Source organism: Purpureocillium takamizusanense, chromosome 12 (genome assembly GCF_022605165.1).
Source record: "Purpureocillium takamizusanense chromosome 12, complete sequence".
NCBI lineage: Eukaryota > Fungi > Ascomycota > Sordariomycetes > Hypocreales > Ophiocordycipitaceae > Purpureocillium > Purpureocillium takamizusanense.
In genome coordinates, this window is record NC_063079.1 from 341,703 (window position 1) to 360,678 (window position 18,976).

The window sequence follows — 18,976 nt, forward strand, 5'->3', positions numbered from 1 at the left end:
CGACGACACTACAGATAAATATGCAAACAAATCTCTTGCGTCGTACATTCTGTTTGCTGGCCTCACTGCCAGGCAATCTGTTGTGCAGGGTAGGCTTGCTGCATCCGGCAGCGCGATCAAAGCGTGGCAGACGAACGAGCATCACGTGATCGCGGCGCGCCTTCGTTCAGCGTGGGGGCCAAGGCGCATCGACGAGACGACCAAAAGACTACGGGTAGGTCGAGGTACTCTTGCACCAAACAATGCCGTCGTCTTAGCACGCTGGACGTCGTCGCTCGCTTTCGTCGCTGCATCGCCGAGCAGACTCAGGACCGTTCCGTCTTTGCTCACCGATGCATCATCATTTCTAGTCCCCCGCTGCCCGACCCGTGGCTGCGCTGCTCGTACTACTTCTTTGGTCGTACGTACTGCTGCTGCCAGCGTGGGAGACTCTCCGCAGCCCACTAGCGCCAACCGCGACGACTCGACATCATCCCTCCGACCTCATCTCACCCCGGCATCGAGCGACGCCCGCCCTGCGGCATCCATGATCGCGTCTTGGGCTGCGACATAACGCCCTGAGCCAGAGGTCCGATCGGCGGACCCGAATCCGCAGCGTCGCGACCGCCCAACTCACAACCTGTTCCTTCCCCCCCCACGGCTGCCACCATGGTCACCGTCAGCCCCGTCCCCATTCCTACGCCAAAGGTCAAGCGGCCTGTCCCTCCCGGCATACAGACTAATGGCTCCTCTGCGCCTGCTGGGACGTCGTCGCCTTCTCCTTCCATATCCGCCAAGAAGCCTCCGACGAGCGCCAAACAGACCCCGACCTCGGCGAGCGACCGCACCATTACCGCATCCACGGTGCGACCAGTGAACCGCGCCCGTCGGGAGGCATCATCGCAGGCCCTGGGCAGGGCCTCAAGAAATAGCGCGGGCTTGCGCATTACCTCATCGCTCGATATGATGGCTACGGACTCGCAGCCGCGCCCATACGGTACGTTTCCGCCGTTGCGCGTTAGCGCGTCGCGTCACTGACACATGACAGCCCTGTCACACAGCGATGTTCTCAAAAAATTCGCCGGCCGACCACCGTCCTTGGTCCTTCATCTCCATCCAGGACACTTTCGATTCGACGGACAGGATAGCGTGTTCGCGTACAAGTCCCCGATGAAGGTGTTTCTGGAGCACCTCCGGGCCAAGACGATCCCCCACGACCTTTTGGAGTATCTTATACAGGCCAATGTGCCATTCTACGACGGCTGCCTCATTGTGCAGGTTCACGACCACAAGTCTCAGGCTCAGCCAAAGGATGCCGCCAAGTCTAAAGCCGCGTCCAGCGCCGTTGTGCCGTCGAGCATCCACAACTACAACCAGTACCTGACACCTTCGCCATACGTCGCGTTTCCCAAAGATGGAGCGCAGGCCAGCGGCGCCAACAAGAAAGACGAGGAGGAACAAAAAGATGCGAAACCGGCCGACAAGGATGCGGAGAGCATGCCGGCCCCGAGCCTTCCAGGCGACAGCTCCAAGGCAAAGTCTCCCGCCAAGGCCAAGGTCTTCACCACAGTGCTCTTTCCCACACAAGAGAGCCTGCAGGCGGACCTGAGAATAAAAGCGACGACGGCTGGCGCTGTCGGTGATGGAGCGGTGCCCCCGTCGACCCCGATGTCCTTAGTCCCTCCTACCCCGACGGCCGGCAACATGCCACCCCCAGCGAAACGTCAGAAGAAAGAGAAGATGGAGCTCGATGGGAGCAACATATACGCGGTCGAGGGGCAGATTTTGCTGGCGACCACCCCCAAGCTCATGCTCGAGCCGACCAAGAATGCGGAGGAGACCATCGCGCTGCTGGACGCTTGGGCGCACCCCAGCCATTCCGAGGCGCCTCCACAGCCAAAATCGCGCAAGCGTACCGTGGCCGAGATGGCAGCCGACGAGGCCGCGGCCGCCGACCAGGAGCGTTACATGCTCGTCCTGGACGACAGGCTGTCCGCCACGGCAGCGGGCAATCAGGTCTCCGGAGGTGCAGACGGAGACGCACAAAACGGCGCCACCACTTTCGAGCCACGGTTCGAGCGGTTCAAGGTTATCGAGGATATCAAGAGAGACCAGGCCGAGAAAAAGGAACAGGAGCGCATCAAGCAGCAAGAGAACGACCGTCGCATGCTTATGCAGCGACAGCAAGAGGCGATGCAGAGGCAGCAGGCCGAGGCCGAGAAGGCAAGGCGGGAGCAGGCCGCGGCACGGGAAAACCAGCTGCGACAGGCCGAAGCTCAACGACAAGCCATGGCGGCCCGCGCCGCGGCTGCAAGCCAGGCACAGAACACACAAAACATGGGCCAGCAGCAGCATGGACATCCCGCTCAGAGTGGGACCATGCCGACTGGCATGCCCAACGGTGCCGCCGTGGCTGGCCAAAACGCCATGGCCAACGGCATGCAAGGCCAGGCACAACCTCGCTTCCAGGCTCAAATGTCACAGGCTCCCGCTTCGTCGCCCGTCATACGACAGGGCACACCGCAGAACATGTCTTCGCCCATGGTCGGCAGCGTTCCCATGCAGCAGACCAACTCGAACATGGCCAACAGCCCTCCACGACCGCCCTCGGTGGTTCAAAACGCCCAGATGGGTGTGCCCATGGCCCATCAGATGTCCGCCCGTGGCAGCCAGCAAAGCCATCCTTCAGGGACGCCCCGAATGCCCCATTCCACGCCCAACATGTCGCATGGCACACCTATTAACCGGCCTGCAATGGTCGCGACTCCACGCATGACGCAGGCGAGCCCGCCACCCAATATGATGGCTCAGAACTCGCAGATGGGCCAGGCCATGATGATGAACAATCAAGGCATGGCACAGCACAACCCTCAAGTGTTTGCGCAGATGGCGGCTCAGCAGCGCGCCATTGCCCAACAACAGCAGCAGATGGCTGCCATGCAAGGCGGCGGCGCGCAAGCGGGCATGAATGGCCAAGGAATGTCGCCCCAGCAGCAACAGATGATGCAGATGATGCAGCGGCAAATGATGATACAACAACAGCAGCAGCAGCAGCAGCAGCAACAACAACAACGACAACAACAACAACAACAACAACAACAACAACAACAGCAACACCAGCAGCAGCAGCAACAGCCGGGAGGTATGATGACGCCTCAGCAGCAACAGCAGCAATTTGCCCAGTATGCGCAGCAGCTTCAGAACATGCAAGGCAACCAACTGCGGCAAATGAGCCCGCAGATGCAGGCTCAACTGCAACAGATGGCGCGGATGGGACAAATGGGGAACCCGATGCAGAGGCAGGTCAGCGGCCAGATGATGAACGGCAACGTCAACATGCAGGCACTGGCTGCTATGCAGATGCAGCAGGCTCAGCAGGCGCAGCAGCACCAAGGCCAGCCGCAGCAGATGGGAGCCAACCCGATTCAGGCGCAGATCCAGGCCAGCGCCCGCCAGATTTACGGGCGACTTATGCAGAACGCTGTGAGCAGATTTGGAGGCCAAGACCGGGTGCCACCGGAGGCGATCGATAAAATGAAGCAGAGTTCCATGGCCCAGGCACAGCAACTTCTCCAGAATTCGATGGCGCAACGACGCGCGCAGCAGCAGATGATGATGCAGCAACAAGCGGCTGCGCAACAACAACAACAGCAGCAGCAGCAGCAACACGCAGCGATGCAGGGCATGGGGGGTATGATGGGACACCAAGGGATGTAGGACGCCGCTTGGGGTTTAAATTTGGTGCGGGATGGTTCAATAAGTCTACGGTGTCTTCGAGACGCTGAACCACCGCTGAGAGGCTAGCGAGGCAATCATACTGGAAGGAGTTGGCGCAGGTAGGCTGGGATCGGTCATGCTGGGTGGGGTGTTCTGATTTTGCGTTTGTGCACTTTGATTACTCTAATACCCCCGGGACAGTTTTTGAGACTATGGGTTTTGTTGGTCGTCCACGGCGGCGGATGACGGCCTGTTGTTTTGGTACCAGGAGTCGGTGCAGGGGGCGGTCGCTTCGGCGCGGCGTTTGTCTGCGATATTTACTCTGCATGCATGGGGTGGATGTATTATAGCAACAGCGATGATGACAAAAAATCACGAGCAGTGCGATGGGAAGCATGCGACGAGAGTGCTCTTGTTGAGGCCGGCGAGGTGTAAGCGGCCGCAAAGTGATGTGACGTTGAGACGACGAGAGTCACGTGCAGCCGGGTTGTCGATCCACCATGACGGAAGCGTGGCTGCCCAGGACAGGAAGCTGGTCACGTCCAAGGCCGGGCAGGAGAGTGAGCCACATGGGCTCCGTAATTGCTCAACGTGACACCTCCATCATCGAGCGTCCATCATCCCGTCCCAGCCACTCTTTTGACGCGCGTATCTGGCCTGGAGCTGCTTCATATTCGCCTTTGCTCTTTCGCGTCGATTTGATAGACCGCACCGTCTCCGTCGACTCCGGACGCAGCTTCCAGCTCCGCCGCCTCCGACCTTTCCTCCAAGACCTGCTTCGTCATTGCCTCTCTGTCACCCGATGCATCCGCCGCAATTGTCGGCCTTGGCCCTCTCCGTGCTCCTGGCGCCGCTGCCGGGGTGGGCGATGCTGGACTGCAAAAACATTCGCGTCGATGGCCATAGCTTCGACCTGAGCAAGCTCGACGGCCCACACTCGGTCGTCACGACGTCGTATGACTCGAGCGCCGACACGCACCGCAACACGACGTATACGCTGGACGTGTGCAAGCCGCTGAAGAAGAGCGGTGATAAGGAGAAGCAGAAGGCGGAGTGCCCCAACAACACCAGAGGTAAGACCCGGGGCGTGTCCCGCCCCAGCGCCGTCAGCGGTGTCTTTTGCATCGACTGGACTGGGCTGACTGGGAACACCTATAGTGTGCGCGATCCAGCACCTACTACAGGGCAAGACGGACGTCGTGGAAAAAGTCGTGGCCATCGCGGGCGCGCTGGAAAACCTTGGCGGGTCGCAGTTCGAGTACGAGGCGACGAGGCTGAAGACGAGCGACTCCAACAGCGATTCCGAGAAGGAGGGACTGCGGCTCGTGCTCAAGGGCGGCAAGTTTCCGCTCGACGGCAAGGTCAAAGACCGGCGCGAGCAAAAGGCCATTATCGAGTTCCTGTGCGACAAGGAAAAGGAGGGCAACGAGGGCGAGTGGGGGTCAGAGGACAAGTACGAGGGCAGCAAGACGCTGCGACGGGCTGACGACAAGAAGGAGGATGGAGAAGACGGCGACAAGGACGACGGCAAGGAAAAGTCGTCGTCGGAGCACCAGCTCAAAAAGGACAACGCCGCGCTGCTCTGGAAGAGTTACGGCCCGGAAAAGGACGCCGATGTGCTGCGGCTCGAGTGGCACACCAAGCACGCGTGCGAGACGCGGGACGGCAGCGGCGGGGACGAAGACGGCAATTCCAGCACGCACTGGGGCTTCTTCACCTGGTTTGTCATCATGTAAGTCCCGGAGGTCAGGGTGCCAGGCTTGTCGTGGATGCTAACCAAGGCGACAGCGTCTTTCTGGGCATCGCGGCCTACTTGATCTTCGGGTCGTGGCTCAACTACAACCGATACGGAGCCCGGGGGTGGGACTTGGTCCCGCACGGCGACACGCTGCGCGACGTCCCGTATCTGCTCAAGGACTGGACGAGGCGGGTGCTGAACACGGTGCAGGGCACGGGGAGCCGGGGCGGATACAGCGCGGTCTAGGCGGCCGGCCAGGGCTGAGGAGAAAGGGCTTGATTTCACCTATTGAGGATGGTACCTGACGAAGCTATAGAGATGGATTCGAGGCGAGGCTCCTGTTTCAGTGACCGATCGGTCGGGACACCGCACAATGCGCGGCGGGCATATGACGATTCGGTGAGTATTCTGTGGCAGCTGGCGATGGTCCGCGTCTTGGTCCTGTGAGGTGTATACTGTACACATATGTGGGTTGCAGCAATACGGCATGCTCCCTTTTCTGTTTTCGAGGCAGAGATTGCCATTTCTTTTCCGGAGCGCCTCCGATGTCTGGGGTGTGATTCACGAGCGCTGTTGGTTGTGATTCATAGTGTAAATGGGGGCCGACGGAGCCCAGAGGGCGTGGATGCGTGGAGACGGACCGCCGAGGACATGGGCCGAGCCCGCTGCTGCTCTTCTGGGGCGTCACGCTCATACTACCTACCTACAACGTACTTTGTACGTTACTCGGGAACACCAGCTTACCTATCGGTATTTGTACGTAAGGGGCCAGTATACCAGTACGGTATAGGTAGTATACCTAAGTTATAGTAGCGGTACCTTGGCGGCAATATGCGCGGATTTATCGGCCGTCTTGGTGAGCCTTTATTTCAGCAGCGCGACATGTTGCATGGCTGGCTGCGACGGTGACAGCGGCAACCATGAGCCATTATTTTTAGTCCATATGGTACGTTAACTAGGTGGACGTGTTAGTGGCAGTGGTCTCTGAGCAAGGTCCCTGACCTCCGGGTCCCTGGCAATCGCACGCGGGAGCCGGTAGCGGCAGCGGTAGCGGTACCGGACCTTTATCGATAAGACGCCGGCGGAATAAATGTCGACTCACCACCACCACCACCACCACCACCGCCTACCCGCAACCCTCTGCGTCCGGCCCTGCCCGTCCTTTCCTCCCTCTTCTACGACCCATTGCCTTGCTTCCATCTACTCAAGATACTCGGCTGGGGCACACAATGGCTCTGAACCTGTCCCTTCGGCGCCAGGCGCGGGCACTGGCGGGCTCGACGTGGGCGGCGAGCGCTGCGCGAGGCCCGTCGCAGCGCCGGCGCTTTGCCTCGAACCTGGCCGCCGGCGCCCAGCAGACCATCCAGGTGAGTTGTCTTCCCTACATCTACATGGCGGGGACCAACCTGGGAGAAATTGGAAGCAGCTGACGCCCCAGAGCCTCCCAGCGCGATGCCGCCCTGCCCAACCCAGACCCCAGGGACGACTCGCCCAGCGCGGCGCTCATCGCGGAGCACAGCCCCTACATGGTGGCCACGTACGCGCGCCCGCCGCCCGTGTTCGTGCAGGGCGAGGGCTCGTGGCTCTGGGACGTGGAGAACCGCCGCTTCCTCGACTTCACGGCGGGCATCGCGGTGACGGCGCTGGGCCACTGCGACGCCGAGTTCGCCCGCATCGTCGCCGACCAGGCGGCCACGCTCGTCCACGCCTCCAACCTCTACTACAACCCCTGGACGGGCGCCTTGTCCAAGCTGCTCGTCGAAAAGACGCGCGAGCTCGGCGGCATGCACGACGCCGATGCCGTCTTCGTCTGCAACTCGGGCTCCGAGGCCAACGAGGCCGCCATCAAGTTCGCCCGCAAGGTCGGCAAGGTGCTCGACCCCTCGGGCGGCAAGACCGACGTCGTCTCCTTTGACGGCGCCTTCCACGGCCGCACCATGGGCGCCCTCTCGGCCACGCACAATCCCAAGTACCAGAAGCCCTTTTCGCCCATGGTGTCGGGCTTCCGCCTCGGCCGCTACAACGACGTGGCCGCCATCAACGACGCCGTCACCGAGTCGACGTGCGGCGTCATCGTCGAGCCCATCCAGGGCGAGGGCGGCGTGCGGGCTGCCACCCCCGAGTTCCTCGTCGCCCTGGCCCGCCGCTGCCGCGAGGTCGGCGCCGTCCTCATCTACGACGAGATCCAGTGCGGCCTGGCCCGCACCGGCCACTTCTGGGCGCACTCGGGCCTGCCTCGCGAGGCGCACCCGGACATCTTCACCTCGGCCAAGGCTCTCGGTAATGGCTTCCCCATCGGCGCCGTCGTCGTCAACGCCCACGTCAGCGACAAGATCAAGGTCGGCGACCATGGCACTACCTTTGGCGGCAACCCCATGGCTTGCCGTCTCGGCCACTACATGGTCGGCCGCCTCGCGGACCCGCAGCTGGCCCGCGACGTTGCCACCAAGGGAGACTTGTTCCGGAGCCGCTTCGCTGCCCTGAGCGACCGCTTCCCCGGCCTCGTCTCCGAGGTCCGCGGCCGCGGGCTCATCCTCGGCCTGCAACTGACCGAGGACCCGGCTCCCATCGTAAAGGCCGCCCGCGAGAGGGGGCTGCTCGTCATCACGGCCGGCACCAACACCCTGCGCTTCGTTCCCAGCCTGCTCGTCTCCGAGGACGAGATCAACCAGGGCGTCGACATCCTGGAGGAGGCTATCGCAGCGACGCGGCCATAGACGGGGGCATCATCCTCTTGGACAGAAGGGTGGTTCATGATCTGTCGGCTTCTTTCTGGTTCTAGTGCTCGTTTTGCGTTTGACTGAGGCGTTTATACAGTTTGCCCAAACGGCGAAGGCTGTCTGCGGAAGAAGGCAGACAGACTAGTTGGAAAAACCATGCCGCGTACATAGATGAGAACAATTTGCGCAAAAAGCGTTGAGACATGGCCGAGTCGCCTCCGGGGCGTGCGCATGGTCTCCAGATGTGAGGTTCCTCACTGATAGATCCCCCGTCCCCCCTCCCTCGGCATACCCTCGTCGGGACCATCGTCCCAGGGGGTGCCACCTCTGAAGAGGCTCGGGCCTGGTCTTGACTTTGCATGTACTAAGCATTGTCGGGCCGGCCTAGAGACCCTTAGGGCGGCCGGCGCGCCATGGACGATGCGTACACGATAGAGTTGTCCCGCCAGCAAACGCTATATGGGTACGCGAACAAACACACACACCGCGTCGCGTGCATACATATATATATATATATATATATATATAAGCGCGAGCACAGCCCGTCTGCTTGCCTTGGCCTCGCAAAGCATTTCTTGCACCTCGCATCACTCCAACTCTCTGGCATACTCTTTTCGCTCCTCGTTCAACTACAACAAACTTGTTCGAGATACAGAGTCAAAGCCCCCCGTGCCTTTCACGCCTCGTCTCGTGTACTACGACGACTTGTTCGAGATCCAGACTCGCGTCCTGCTGCCGTCTCTTTTTGGCACTACCACCCCCTATCTCTCTCTCTTGCTCTTGCTCTCGCTTGCCACAAAGACTTTTGTCGAGATGAGACCCGACGTCCTTCTCCAGTCACTCGGCCTCGCGTCCTCGGCGCGGACTACTGCGCTGTGGACTCGCGATGGCCACGGCAATGGCACTGATGCCGCCAACATGACGATGAAGACGGCGACGGGGACAGCTGCTGGCCGTCTTCAGGGCGGCGTCAACAGCAGCACCAACGCGTCTATGATCACCATGGGCAACGCTACTGCCACCAGCGTCAACGCCAACACCAACACCAACAGCACTGCGAAGAAGAGAAGCAGTCTTGTTCATGGTGGTGAGGGTGGCAGCAGCAGCATCGACAGAGAGCTCTCCACCGTCGGCTACACCACCCCGGGCGGCGGCTACACCGTCGTCCCCCGCGACCTCCCCGACGGGCACTACACCATGACGCTGCATCCCAACGGCACCGTCCTGCGCACTCGCCGCAGCAGCGCTCGGCGCCGCTATGGCCACCGCCTCCTTGACAGCAACAGCGGTAGCATCGTGGACACCGACGCAAGCTCCAACAACACGCGGCCTTCTCCTCCTCATCAGCAGCAGGAGAAGAAGGAGCAGCAGAAGACGCATACGCTCTACCGCCGTGCCGGCACGGGCGAGTACACCTTCCTCGTCGACGACGCCAACCTCCGCCTCGAGGCCGTCTCGCTCGACACGCACCCCGTGCAGCGCCTCCCCCTGCCCCCCGGCGTGCAGTGCCACTGCGCGCACCAGCGCGACTACAGCACGCTCAGCTACCCGCTCCCGCCCGACGACTACTACGCGTCCAAGCAGGAGCTCTTCAACTGGTGCAACGCCTTCAAGTGGCAGGGCCACCACGTCGGCATGGCCCTCGGCGGCAGCGTCGGCGTCTACGCCTGCGGCCGCAAGGTCACCCACCACACCGAGGACTTTTGCTCCGAGGCAGAGTTCCTCGCCGCCGAGCGCATCCTCAACGCCACGTGCGGCGACGCCGCCGGCTACGTCTACATACCCGACTGGAACAAGGAGTACGGCCGCATGCTCCGCGGGGAGCGCATGTGCCGCCTCTGGCAGGACGGCCCCCAGCAGCACATCAACGCAAAGGCCGTCTTCGACGACGTCCCCGGCCGCGGCGCCCTCACCTCGGAGCCCGAGGGCGACAGGCCCAAGGTGTCCGCCGACGACCTCTACTACAAGACCGTCTTCGAGCCCCTCAATTCCAAGTTTGGCAACGAGGGCGAGGACGAGCGCCAGGACTATCGCGCTCACTACCACCAGTACGCCCCTGGCTGGAAGGAGGGCTGGAAGGTGCTGAAGCCGCCGCATGAGGAGCAGTGGGAGGAGGAGGAGGATGAGAAGAAGAAGGAGGAGGACGAAAAGTGAGCCTTTCATCGTGATTGACTTGGTCGGGCGTTGGGTTGGGTTGGGATTGGTCAGGAGGAACTGGGTTTCGCGCGGTATATACGGGGCATGGAAAGAGGCTTTCACTACACCGGGCAATGTCCGCTGCTACTTGCGATTGTGCTACTAGGCCATCCATTTCATTTTTCATAACTCTTCATGTAGTTAGGCATCATCGTAACAAATTGCCACTACTACTTCTATATTTCCACGGTCACCTCGTCGCGTGGCTCTCACTCAGCAAGCCGCATGCGTCTTGCCAGTTTTGCCCTGCAGCGAGTGCTTCTCGTCCTGTCCTCTGGTCAGCTCACTTATCCCAGACGCGGGCGGCTGATGCCTGGGAAAACGTACCTTGTATGCGTGCGTCTTGTGCTTCACGTGCCGCGCGCGCCCTGCCGCCGGAACATGCTCATTGAGGTACTCTTCGCGCTTCTTGAGGCTTTCCTGGTCTGTTTGCTCCAGGAGCCCGACGCATAGCTTGATGTCGTCGATGAGAATATCGCACTTGCTCCGAGAAAAGTCCTCGCGAACCACTACGCGGAGCATCTTGAGCCTGTTGGTGTGCGGAGCCATCGTGTATGCCGGCACAACCCAGCCGCGGCTGCGCAGCTGGCGAGCCAGCGCAAACTCATCGTACAACCGCTCCTTGCCGCCTTCCTTCTCGCTGGGGAAACGAAAGGCAACGAGAGGGAGGCCCTCGCCGGCACGCTTGGACATGATCTTGAAGCCCAGCGATTCCAGGGACTCGGTGAGGTAGTCGGCGTTGCGCACCAGGTTGCTCATGATGGCTCGGTAGCCGTGCTTGCCTAGGCGGATGAGCTGGTAGTACTGGCCAATGACTTGTGATGCTCCCTTGGAGAAGTTGAGGGTAAATGACGACTGCTGGGCGCCGAGATAATCAATGTTGAAGACGAGGTCCTGGGGTAGGTACTCGGTGGCTCGCCAGACGACCCAGCCTACACCGGGATACACGAGGCCATACTGAGATTTAAACGCGTCAGAGCAAACCGGCTGAGGACTGAAATGGACGCTAGGGGGGCATACCTTGTGGCCGGAGACGTTGATCGAGACGACCTTTTCGCAGCGGAAATCCCACTCGAGGTCGGGCACGACAAAGGGCGCAACAAAGCCGCCACTGGCGGCATCGACGTGGATAGGCACGTTGATTTGTTTCTCGACGAGCAGGTCGTTGACGGCCTTGACATCTTCGTAGTCGCCGGTATAGGTGGTGCCCAAGATGAGCACGCAGCCAATTGTGTTTTCGTCACATAGAGACACCATCTCCTCGGGGTCGATGACGTAGCGCTCCGGGGTGCAGTAGACAAACTTCTCCTCAATCTCAAAGTATCGCGTCGCCTTCTCCCAGCACACCTGAACTGCCGAGGACATGATGAGGTTCGGCTTCTCTGTGCTCTTGCCCTGGGCCTGGCGACGGATCTTCCAGCGCCGCTTCATGGCCAGGACGGCCAGCATGATGGCCTCGGACGAGCCGACGGACGAGGTGCCGATGGCGCTGCCGCTCGGGGCGTGAAACAGGTCGCCAATCATGTTGACGCACCGGTTCTGGATTTCGGCCGTCTGCGGGTACTCCTCGTAGTCGATGAAGTTCTTGGGGAGGGCGTCGGCCATGAGCTTCTCGGCTTCGTCTTCCTGCGGGACGCGAGTCGTGAGGGTCAGTAGGGAAAGGTCAAGTAGGCCGCGCGCCGTAGGGACGGGGGCGACAACGCACCATGTATGTTGTGACAAACGAGGCCAAGCTAGCACGCCGTACAGTCAGTGTCTGGGAAATCGCTGGCAATCGCGGGAGGAACGTACTTGAGCTTGGGGTTGCCGTCAAGGCTGAGCTCATCTTTGATCATGCGGTAGGCCACCTCGCGGGGCATCTGGCACTCGGGCATCTTGGTCGTGGGCAGCTCCTGGGCGGCAAAGCGGGAGCCGTAAACGCTCGTGGTGAACTCGTCGGCAAAGCTCGCCAGCTGCAGCCGGCTTGTCTTCTGCTCGATGAGCTTCGCGGTGGTATCCGGGTCGGTGTGGGCGCCAGCGGAGGCGGCATCGGTGGCCTTGGGGGGCTCGCCGTCGCCGTGGTGAACGGCAGCCAGGTGGACCATTGCGGGCGAGGATGCTGGGTTGTGCGACTATGTGTAAGTGTAGAGGGACGGGAGGCTGGCAACGGTTCGCGGCAAAGCTGGTCGAAGGCCTTGGGAGTCGCAAGAGGGCAGGCAGGTTGAGGAAGGGGAAGGATAGGGATATGACGAGGGGCAATGGCGAGAGGAGGGGGAGGGGCAGAGGTCCATTTGAGGATGGAGGAGGATAAGCCGGCACGTCGACAAGCTCCCTCCCCCCTCGCTTGCCGAAGCTTGTTTGGCAGCTACCTTGTAGGCCAAGGAGGCATTAATTCTACGCAAGGATCGGCCGAGGGTCGAATGGGATGGATGGTAGTAGCATCGAAGTACCAGCATCGCATCAGTCGGTCGGGTACGTTGCGCCGAGGGTTGGGCCACCATGCCACCCTCGCATCTTGTACCTCGTTGGAGAATTGCAACTATACACTGCAGCACCAGCTTGGAGGGTCATGTTGCTCCATCCCCCCCGGAAGCTCGCCTGCTCGTAGCTCGTTAGTTAGGTACCAAACCAATTGCCTGCGAGGAACGGGCGCAGTGCCGCCACCAGCGTCAGCATCTCGACAGGACGGGCCAGCCACCACAACCAAAAGCACTTGCGCGGGCGACTTACACGGGACAAACGGCCAAGCTCGCCCAGGGCGTGCGTCACTCACCCAGTTGCTTGGTTGTGTGACAGGGGGGCCCCGACCCAGCCAAGGGAAAGCGGGCATCTGCTGCTGAAAGCTCCAAGGAGGAGGGGCGGGGACGGATCTGTCGGCTTCGGCCTCTGCAGGGGTGCCAAGTTTCAGCGACCCTCCCTCCTAGGCTTTTCACTGCCGGGGCTGCCGAGCGCATACACATCGATGCGTGCATGGTTGCATGGCCGCAACTGACGGCCAACAAGAGCCTTTGCGTAATAAAGAGCGCTTCTCTGCATGCAGATCGAATCCTCGTGCAGAGCACTCAGACAGACCTGTGATGAGGGATTGGAGAGGGCCCGGCCCATTTACCACCAAAGGTTTCCTTCAGCGAGCCTTGAGAGCGGCCCCACCCAGTGGGCAAAGGCGGACTGCTAGATCGCATCGCGGCGCGGCACCGAACGGATGGCCGGCCGGCCGGCGGGGTGAAGCTTCAGCGGCACAGGAGGGGCATGACGTCCACGATGATGATGATGGAGAGGGTGTGGCTGGATTTGGCTGGTCTCGAGCCCCGCGTGTAAGGTAGGGGGAAGAGCGCGCGGGCAGCTCCGGTTCACCACCGCCTGGAGCTCAAGTACTTACCTTATTATCTTACCTCTGAGTACTAGTTAGGCACTAGGTAAGGTAGCTTATTACCACCCAGTGGAACAGCGGGAGGCACTTGCAAGAGGCGCTGCAGGCACCCCACTGGGCACTGCAGCTTTCTACGCCAGACGGGAGTAGGACTCATTCTCCCAATAACTATCGCGGGTGCCTGACGCTGCCACGGCTCATCCTATCAACCAACACAAGAGGCGCTCGATTCGATTCCCAACCCGGGGAGCTGACTCCAGGCGACGATAAAAAAAAAGGACAAACTCCCGCAGCGGAACGCTAATTATAAGCTCCACCGTGGCTCCAGCCTCCAGCCATGAACGGGACGGGCGTCCGGCACGTTGTCACGCCCCGGCGCCAAAGTGCCGTCCTTGGCGGCCCTCGGCGCGTGCTTGATTCCTTGCGTCTCCAATCCCTCCCATCGCCATTAGATTTCGCCAGGGGGTGGTACTAGATACCGAGTACGTACGTGGAGAGAACATTGTACTTTGTACGCAAGGCATCGAATCCCACAACGTCGTCAAGACATTGGCCCCGCACCGACAGACAGACAGATAGACAGACCAACAGACAGGCAGGCAGTCATGGTAGTTACTTCGTATTCAACAGCCATATATGTAGACAAAAATCACCAGTCGCTCGTCAAAAGTGTCAAAAGCTCCGCATGCTCCCGCTCAATGCCCATCCGCTCACCCACCTAGCTCTTTATCTACCGCGGCAAGTGGCTGCCTACCTAGTCTTCAGCCCCCGTCCCCGTCAGCCCGCTCGCCAGCCCGTGCATCCGCCGCCCCAGCAGGTCGTCGGTGCTCTTGAGCTTCACCAGGCTCATGTTCTTGTTGAGCGCCTTCTTGCCCCTCTTGGCTGCGGCACCGTTGCCGTTGCCGTTGCCGTTTCCGTTGCCGCTGGTGCTGCTGCTGTCGTTTCCGTTGGTGGGCGTTCTCCCGTCTGTCTTCTTGTTCTTCTTGTTCTCCTTCTTCTTCCCGTCCTCCTCACCCCCCTCGACGTTGTCCTTGGCTGGCGTTCCCCGGCCGCGGCTCATCTTGGTCATGCTAATCTCGAGCGGCCGGTCCTCGTCGCCGCTCGACTCCGTCGTGGGGTTCCGCCGGTGGTGCCGCCGCGACGGAGCCGCCCCTGCTGCCGCCTGGCCGTTATGCTGCGGCTGTTGCGGCTGCGGCATCGTCATCGAGAGCTCCGTTACGGGCGGCGGCGTCTGCGGCGGCCGGAGGTGTCGCGTCCGCGCCTGCTCCGCCTCAGTGAAGAGCTGCTCGAACCACGCGGCGCACCGCTCAAAGTGCCGCCACGCCGGCGGGTAGATGCCCGGGAACTGCATGAAGCCGTGCGAGATGCCCGGGATGAGCATCACCTCGGCCGCCTCCCCGTCGTCAAACGTGCGCTCCGCGCTCCGCTCCCGCGCCGCCGCCTCCTTGGCCCGCCGCAGCCGGCCCGCGAACACGACCGTGTCGTCGACCAGGGGGTCCCGCTCGCCCGTCATAAAGTACGTCTTGGGGAACCGCGCGAGTAGCGACTCGGGCGCCAGCACGGGGCTCAGGAGGTAATCCTGCGTGAAGTCGGGCCGGTTGTGCGCGCCAATGTATAGGATGATCATGGCCCGCATCATCTCCGGCGTGAGCACGCGGTCGTTGAAGTAGGAAATCATCGACGACGTCGCGAGCCGCGTCTTGATGGGCTGGGCACGGTGCGACATGCCGCCGTCCGCCCCCCGCCTGTCCTCCTTCTCCTCCTTGGACGCCTTCACTGCGGCTGCGGGGTGGCTGAGGGACGAGGGCCCCGAGTGCGCGTACTGAGGCTGCGACTCGTGCGGATCCGTCGGCTCCGCCGCCGTCTGCTTGTCGTCTGGTGCGGGCGGGCTGTCGTCTTCGTCGTCAGAGTGGTGTGGCGTGCCGACGAGCTCGTTGTACTGCATACTCTTGCGCCGCACGATGGAGCGGTTCGTTTTGCGCATCTTGCGGTCGCGAATCAGTGACATCTGCTCGTCCGTCATCCAGTTGCCAATGTTCATGTCCAGTGCCGGGTAGAAGCACACGAGGCCGTCGGGCGGCGGCAGGCTCTCGCGCCCGGCGAAGCGTCGGAACTCGGTGCTAGCCGTCTCGAGGATCATGAGCGTCGACGCGACGGCCAGGTTGCCGCCCGCGCTGTCGCCGGTGATGATGACGCGGGGGGTTTCGCGCCCCGACATGCCGATGCAGCGGCCCTTGGTCTTGATGATGGTGGCGTAGACGTCGAAGCACTCGTTGAGCCCGTGCGGGTACGGATACTCGGGCGCCTTCTTGTAGTCGAGGCTGAGGATGGGCAGGCCCGACTTGGACGCCCAGGCGAAGAGCTTGTCGTCGTTGCAGCGGGGGTCCATGGCGACGAAGCCGCCGCCGGGAATGTCGAGGATGACACGGCTGTGGTGGGCCAGGTCGGCGACGGGTCCGTCGTAGTAGAGCCAGGCGGCGACGGGCTCGGTGTAGTCGCTGCCCGAGGGCCGGGGGATCCGGATCTGCCGGGGCGGCCACCGCGTGAACCGGGGCCGCAGGAGGCGCTGCAGGAAGGCCAGGTAAGGCGTCTTGCCCTTGTTCCACGAGACGCGCAGGTGGTCGACGGTGATGACGCCGCGGACCTTGCGGACCTTTTCGTCGGCGCGCTCGGCGGCGACGAGGTAGAAGAGCGAGAAGACGATGCTGGCCATGTCGCGGAGCCAGGGGATGCGGATGCGCATGGCGGTCCAGAAGCCGGCGTCGAGGGCCGTCAGCACCCAGGTGGCGCGGAAGTATGTCTTGTCGTACATGTTGGCCATGGGCTCGGGGCTCGCGAGCCCTACGAGGGCGCTGAAGTTGCGCGAGGCATACAGATACATCATGGTCATGAGGAACGTCTGCCAGGCCGTGAGGCGGCGCGACAGGAGGCCCGAGATGGACCTCGCGACGGGCGGGCCATGGCGGTTGCCTCTGCAGCGAAAGGAACGTGATTAGTTTAGACCATCACGCACGGGAGAGGAGGCATGAGCCCGCCGTGCCAAGGTAAGAAAGGGGTTGGTCACCTGTATAGGTAAAAGGTCCAAAAGGAGAGGACGGCGAGGACCTGCAGGCGCCGCGATTTGGACGAGGGACGCCCCAGGACGTGGTCTATCATGCTGCTGTGCTCACGATATACGCGGTGGCTATGCTGATAACGGCGGATTCATGCCGATCTGGGGGACCGAAAGAGACGTTGGGTAAGGAGCGGCTCGCGCAGAGAGGACCCGGTCCGCAGCAGGGCGCATCGATACAACAACGGACAAGCAACAAGGTGGCGTCGATGCTCACTCAGTTCCAACAGGGTCGGTCGGTCGGTCGCTGGCGCCGCAGGGCGAGGGAAAGGGGAGATGGAATGCAAAGAGGCCAGCGGAGTACAGTATACGTATGCATGGCCAGGGGACAATGGCTATGGGATGGTATGGTATTCGTCGCGGCGGCCATGTGAAGGGGATCCATCGAACTTGATCCTCGTGACTGCGGGCGTGTTTGGGCCGCTGACGTTTTGGGACAGCCCACGGGCGACTGACATGTGAAAGCGAGCACTGACATCCGGACCCTCCCTTCCATCCATCCATGCGCGTTGCGCAGTGCAGTGATTCAACTCCCTCCGTCCACTAGTTAGGTATTGGCCCCCCTAAGGGCTAGTGCAGTACGTACTAAAATAACACCCTAAAGGGAACGACTTCGTTGGCCGTGCCAGGCCGTGCGCGCGCTCTCCCCATTTATACAGAATTCCTGGCCTCTGATTGGTGGCATTATGGAGCTCTTCGATGGGTGGTTTAGATATCGTAAATGATTGGCTATGGCCGTACCTAGTCCCATATTTATGGCAAGGTATAAGAGGCAGCAGAGGCAGAGGCAGAGGCAAGGTAAGGAAGGTAAGATGGGTCAGAGGCAGAGATGAGGCAGAGGCCATGTCAGAGGCAGAGGTCAAAGGCAGAGGCAGAGGTCAAAGGCAGAGGCAGAGGCAATGTCTACTAGTAGCTTCAGAGTGAGACGACTTCGTTCCTCAAGGCTTTGAGTAAAGAACGGCCGGGCCAGGCCGTGCGCTTTCCACTTGTTCTATTATGATTGTAGTCTCCTTACGTGAGCGTATCTTAGGGGGGGGGCGTAGGTCCCGTGTCCCTGTGGGCTCCTGTCATTGAGATCTTAGTAGGGTGCCACAAACTTCATGGCTACATGCACATGTATTAGTAAAGATCGAATCTTGCACCGGGAATCGACATCATGATTTACTGTAGTTTCAAGCCCTAGACGGGGTAAATGCCCGGCAGTCATCCGCAGATGTGGGCGGTGCTGGGGGCTGGACGTGCTGTCTCCGCGCTATTATGATCATCATGTCTGTTGCTAGTATTACGCATAGCTACCGTATGGCGAATATAGCCCAATCACGAGGAATAACTATTACATATCGAGCTGAGGTGAAGCAATAGGTTCGAGACATATTACCTCAGGGCGCACGACATATCTAGTAAGCCCTGCAATACTCGAGAAGATAGACGCAATACAACATAATTTCAAAATGAGCTAGATCACCGGCTCACCTCTACTAGCACGGTCATACACACATGGAGAATCACAACACGAGGCGCTAGCAGGGCCGATGTTAGCAGTCAGTCATCAGATGTAAGGAGTTTGCCAGACTCTTAGCAGTCATCATCGACCAAATACTTAACTCCGCCCTCACCCTTCTGTTTTGTCGTGTGTATGCTCCTCACAAACGCTTCGAACTAGGATCACAGACATCTACGAACATTACCTGGCTGACTGCTGCCGTCAACGATTTCGTCACGCTAGACAAACATAGCTCACCAGTCACCCGCCATAACGGGCTCTTGATCAGTCAACCGCTGTTCACCGAGTGCAGACAATGTCGACAGTTTGTGGAGCAGATCTTCTCGGGTGGTTGCTGGAGGAAGAATCAAATGTAGCCTCGTTCGCAACCCTCGAGGCGGCCGTGGAAGGGGACCTTGCCAATACTCCTCATGCTAAATACATCGTCGACAGCTTCTGTAGGGTGGATTCGGAGGTGGAGAGACCCGAGTCGCCTCCCGATGTTGAAACGAGACTCGTTAAAGGTCAGAGGCATACCTACCAGGTCTGGTTGAAGCGTCAGAACGGTGAGACTTTTGCACTTACCAGCAGCGGTATCACCCCCGGCCTCACGGGAATGAGCCAAGGTGGAAGCAGATGCCCTGACCTGGACGGCCTCACCTGTGGTAACCTATGGCTACAG

General features: G+C 60.8%; 6 protein-coding genes across 6 annotated transcripts; 4 read left to right on the forward strand and 2 right to left on the reverse strand.

The window, feature by feature from the left end:
• The first annotated feature begins 229 nt into the window (after nucleotides 1-229).
• On the forward strand, nucleotides 230-4,088 carry JDV02_010321 (uncharacterized protein). The gene is made up of 2 exons (XM_047992055.1): nucleotides 230-976; nucleotides 1,028-4,088. Exons 1-2 carry the CDS (start codon nucleotides 649-651, stop codon nucleotides 3,694-3,696), a joined length of 2,997 nt encoding a protein of 998 aa, XP_047848068.1. The 5' UTR covers nucleotides 230-648; the 3' UTR covers nucleotides 3,697-4,088.
• Nucleotides 4,089-4,255: 167 nt separating this feature from the next.
• ATG27 (type II membrane protein) lies at nucleotides 4,256-6,307 on the forward strand. The gene is made up of 3 exons (XM_047992056.1): nucleotides 4,256-4,769; nucleotides 4,855-5,428; nucleotides 5,485-6,307. The coding sequence occupies exons 1-3, from the start codon at nucleotides 4,499-4,501 to the stop codon at nucleotides 5,678-5,680; spliced, it is 1,041 nt and encodes a 346-aa protein (XP_047848069.1). The 5' UTR covers nucleotides 4,256-4,498; the 3' UTR covers nucleotides 5,681-6,307.
• A 223-nt stretch (nucleotides 6,308-6,530) lies between these two features.
• On the forward strand, nucleotides 6,531-8,642 carry ARG8 (Acetylornithine transaminase). Its single transcript, XM_047992057.1, has 2 exons — nucleotides 6,531-6,801; nucleotides 6,883-8,642. The coding sequence occupies exons 1-2, from the start codon at nucleotides 6,664-6,666 to the stop codon at nucleotides 8,149-8,151; spliced, it is 1,407 nt and encodes a 468-aa protein (XP_047848070.1). The 5' UTR covers nucleotides 6,531-6,663; the 3' UTR covers nucleotides 8,152-8,642.
• Nucleotides 8,643-8,967: 325 nt separating this feature from the next.
• On the forward strand, nucleotides 8,968-10,308 carry JDV02_010324 (uncharacterized protein; the record flags this gene model as incomplete). Its single annotated transcript, XM_047992058.1, has 1 exon — nucleotides 8,968-10,308. The coding sequence occupies one exon, from the start codon at nucleotides 8,968-8,970 to the stop codon at nucleotides 10,306-10,308; it is 1,341 nt and encodes a 446-aa protein (XP_047848071.1).
• Nucleotides 10,309-10,410: 102 nt separating this feature from the next.
• JDV02_010325 (Glutamate decarboxylase) lies at nucleotides 10,411-12,752 on the reverse strand. Its single transcript, XM_047992059.1, has 5 exons — nucleotides 12,142-12,752; nucleotides 12,056-12,083; nucleotides 11,371-11,976; nucleotides 10,678-11,307; nucleotides 10,411-10,617 (listed from the first exon to the last, which is right to left on the reverse strand). The coding sequence occupies exons 1-5, from the start codon at nucleotides 12,432-12,434 to the stop codon at nucleotides 10,564-10,566; spliced, it is 1,611 nt and encodes a 536-aa protein (XP_047848072.1). The 5' UTR covers nucleotides 12,435-12,752; the 3' UTR covers nucleotides 10,411-10,563.
• Nucleotides 12,753-14,263: 1,511 nt separating this feature from the next.
• JDV02_010326 (uncharacterized protein) lies at nucleotides 14,264-17,068 on the reverse strand. Its single transcript, XM_047992060.1, has 2 exons — nucleotides 16,764-17,068; nucleotides 14,264-16,671 (listed from the first exon to the last, which is right to left on the reverse strand). The coding sequence occupies exons 1-2, from the start codon at nucleotides 16,853-16,855 to the stop codon at nucleotides 14,454-14,456; spliced, it is 2,310 nt and encodes a 769-aa protein (XP_047848073.1). The 5' UTR covers nucleotides 16,856-17,068; the 3' UTR covers nucleotides 14,264-14,453.
• Nucleotides 17,069-18,976: the final 1,908 nt, after the last annotated feature.

What these genes read in the sequence shown, in the direction of transcription:
- JDV02_010321 (XM_047992055.1), top strand. Translation starts at nt 649, where the DNA reads ATGGTCACCGTCAGCCCCGTCCCCATTCCTACGCCAAAGGTCAAGCGG. An exon ending in CTCGCAGCCGCGCCCATACG is followed by an intron (nt 977 to 1,027) that starts GTACGTTTCCGC and finishes GACACATGACAG; the next exon opens with CCCTGTCACACAGCGATGTT.
- ATG27 (XM_047992056.1), top strand. Translation starts at nt 4,499, where the DNA reads ATGCATCCGCCGCAATTGTCGGCCTTGGCCCTCTCCGTGCTCCTGGCG. An exon ending in GTGCCCCAACAACACCAGAG is followed by an intron (nt 4,770 to 4,854) that starts GTAAGACCCGGG and finishes GAACACCTATAG; the next exon opens with TGTGCGCGATCCAGCACCTA. An exon ending in TTCACCTGGTTTGTCATCAT is followed by an intron (nt 5,429 to 5,484) that starts GTAAGTCCCGGA and finishes CCAAGGCGACAG; the next exon opens with CGTCTTTCTGGGCATCGCGG.
- ARG8 (XM_047992057.1), top strand. Translation starts at nt 6,664, where the DNA reads ATGGCTCTGAACCTGTCCCTTCGGCGCCAGGCGCGGGCACTGGCGGGC. An exon ending in GCGCCCAGCAGACCATCCAG is followed by an intron (nt 6,802 to 6,882) that starts GTGAGTTGTCTT and finishes AGAGCCTCCCAG; the next exon opens with CGCGATGCCGCCCTGCCCAA.
- JDV02_010325 (XM_047992059.1), bottom strand. Translation starts at nt 12,434, where the DNA reads ATGGTCCACCTGGCTGCCGTTCACCACGGCGACGGCGAGCCCCCCAAG. An exon ending in GACGGCAACCCCAAGCTCAA is followed by an intron (nt 12,084 to 12,141) that starts GTACGTTCCTCC and finishes ACGGCGTGCTAG; the next exon opens with CTTGGCCTCGTTTGTCACAA. An exon ending in ACAAGACGCACGCATACAAG is followed by an intron (nt 10,618 to 10,677) that starts GTACGTTTTCCC and finishes ACCAGAGGACAG; the next exon opens with GACGAGAAGCACTCGCTGCA.
- JDV02_010326 (XM_047992060.1), bottom strand. Translation starts at nt 16,855, where the DNA reads ATGATAGACCACGTCCTGGGGCGTCCCTCGTCCAAATCGCGGCGCCTG. An exon ending in TGGACCTTTTACCTATACAG is followed by an intron (nt 16,672 to 16,763) that starts GTGACCAACCCC and finishes CTTTCGCTGCAG; the next exon opens with AGGCAACCGCCATGGCCCGC.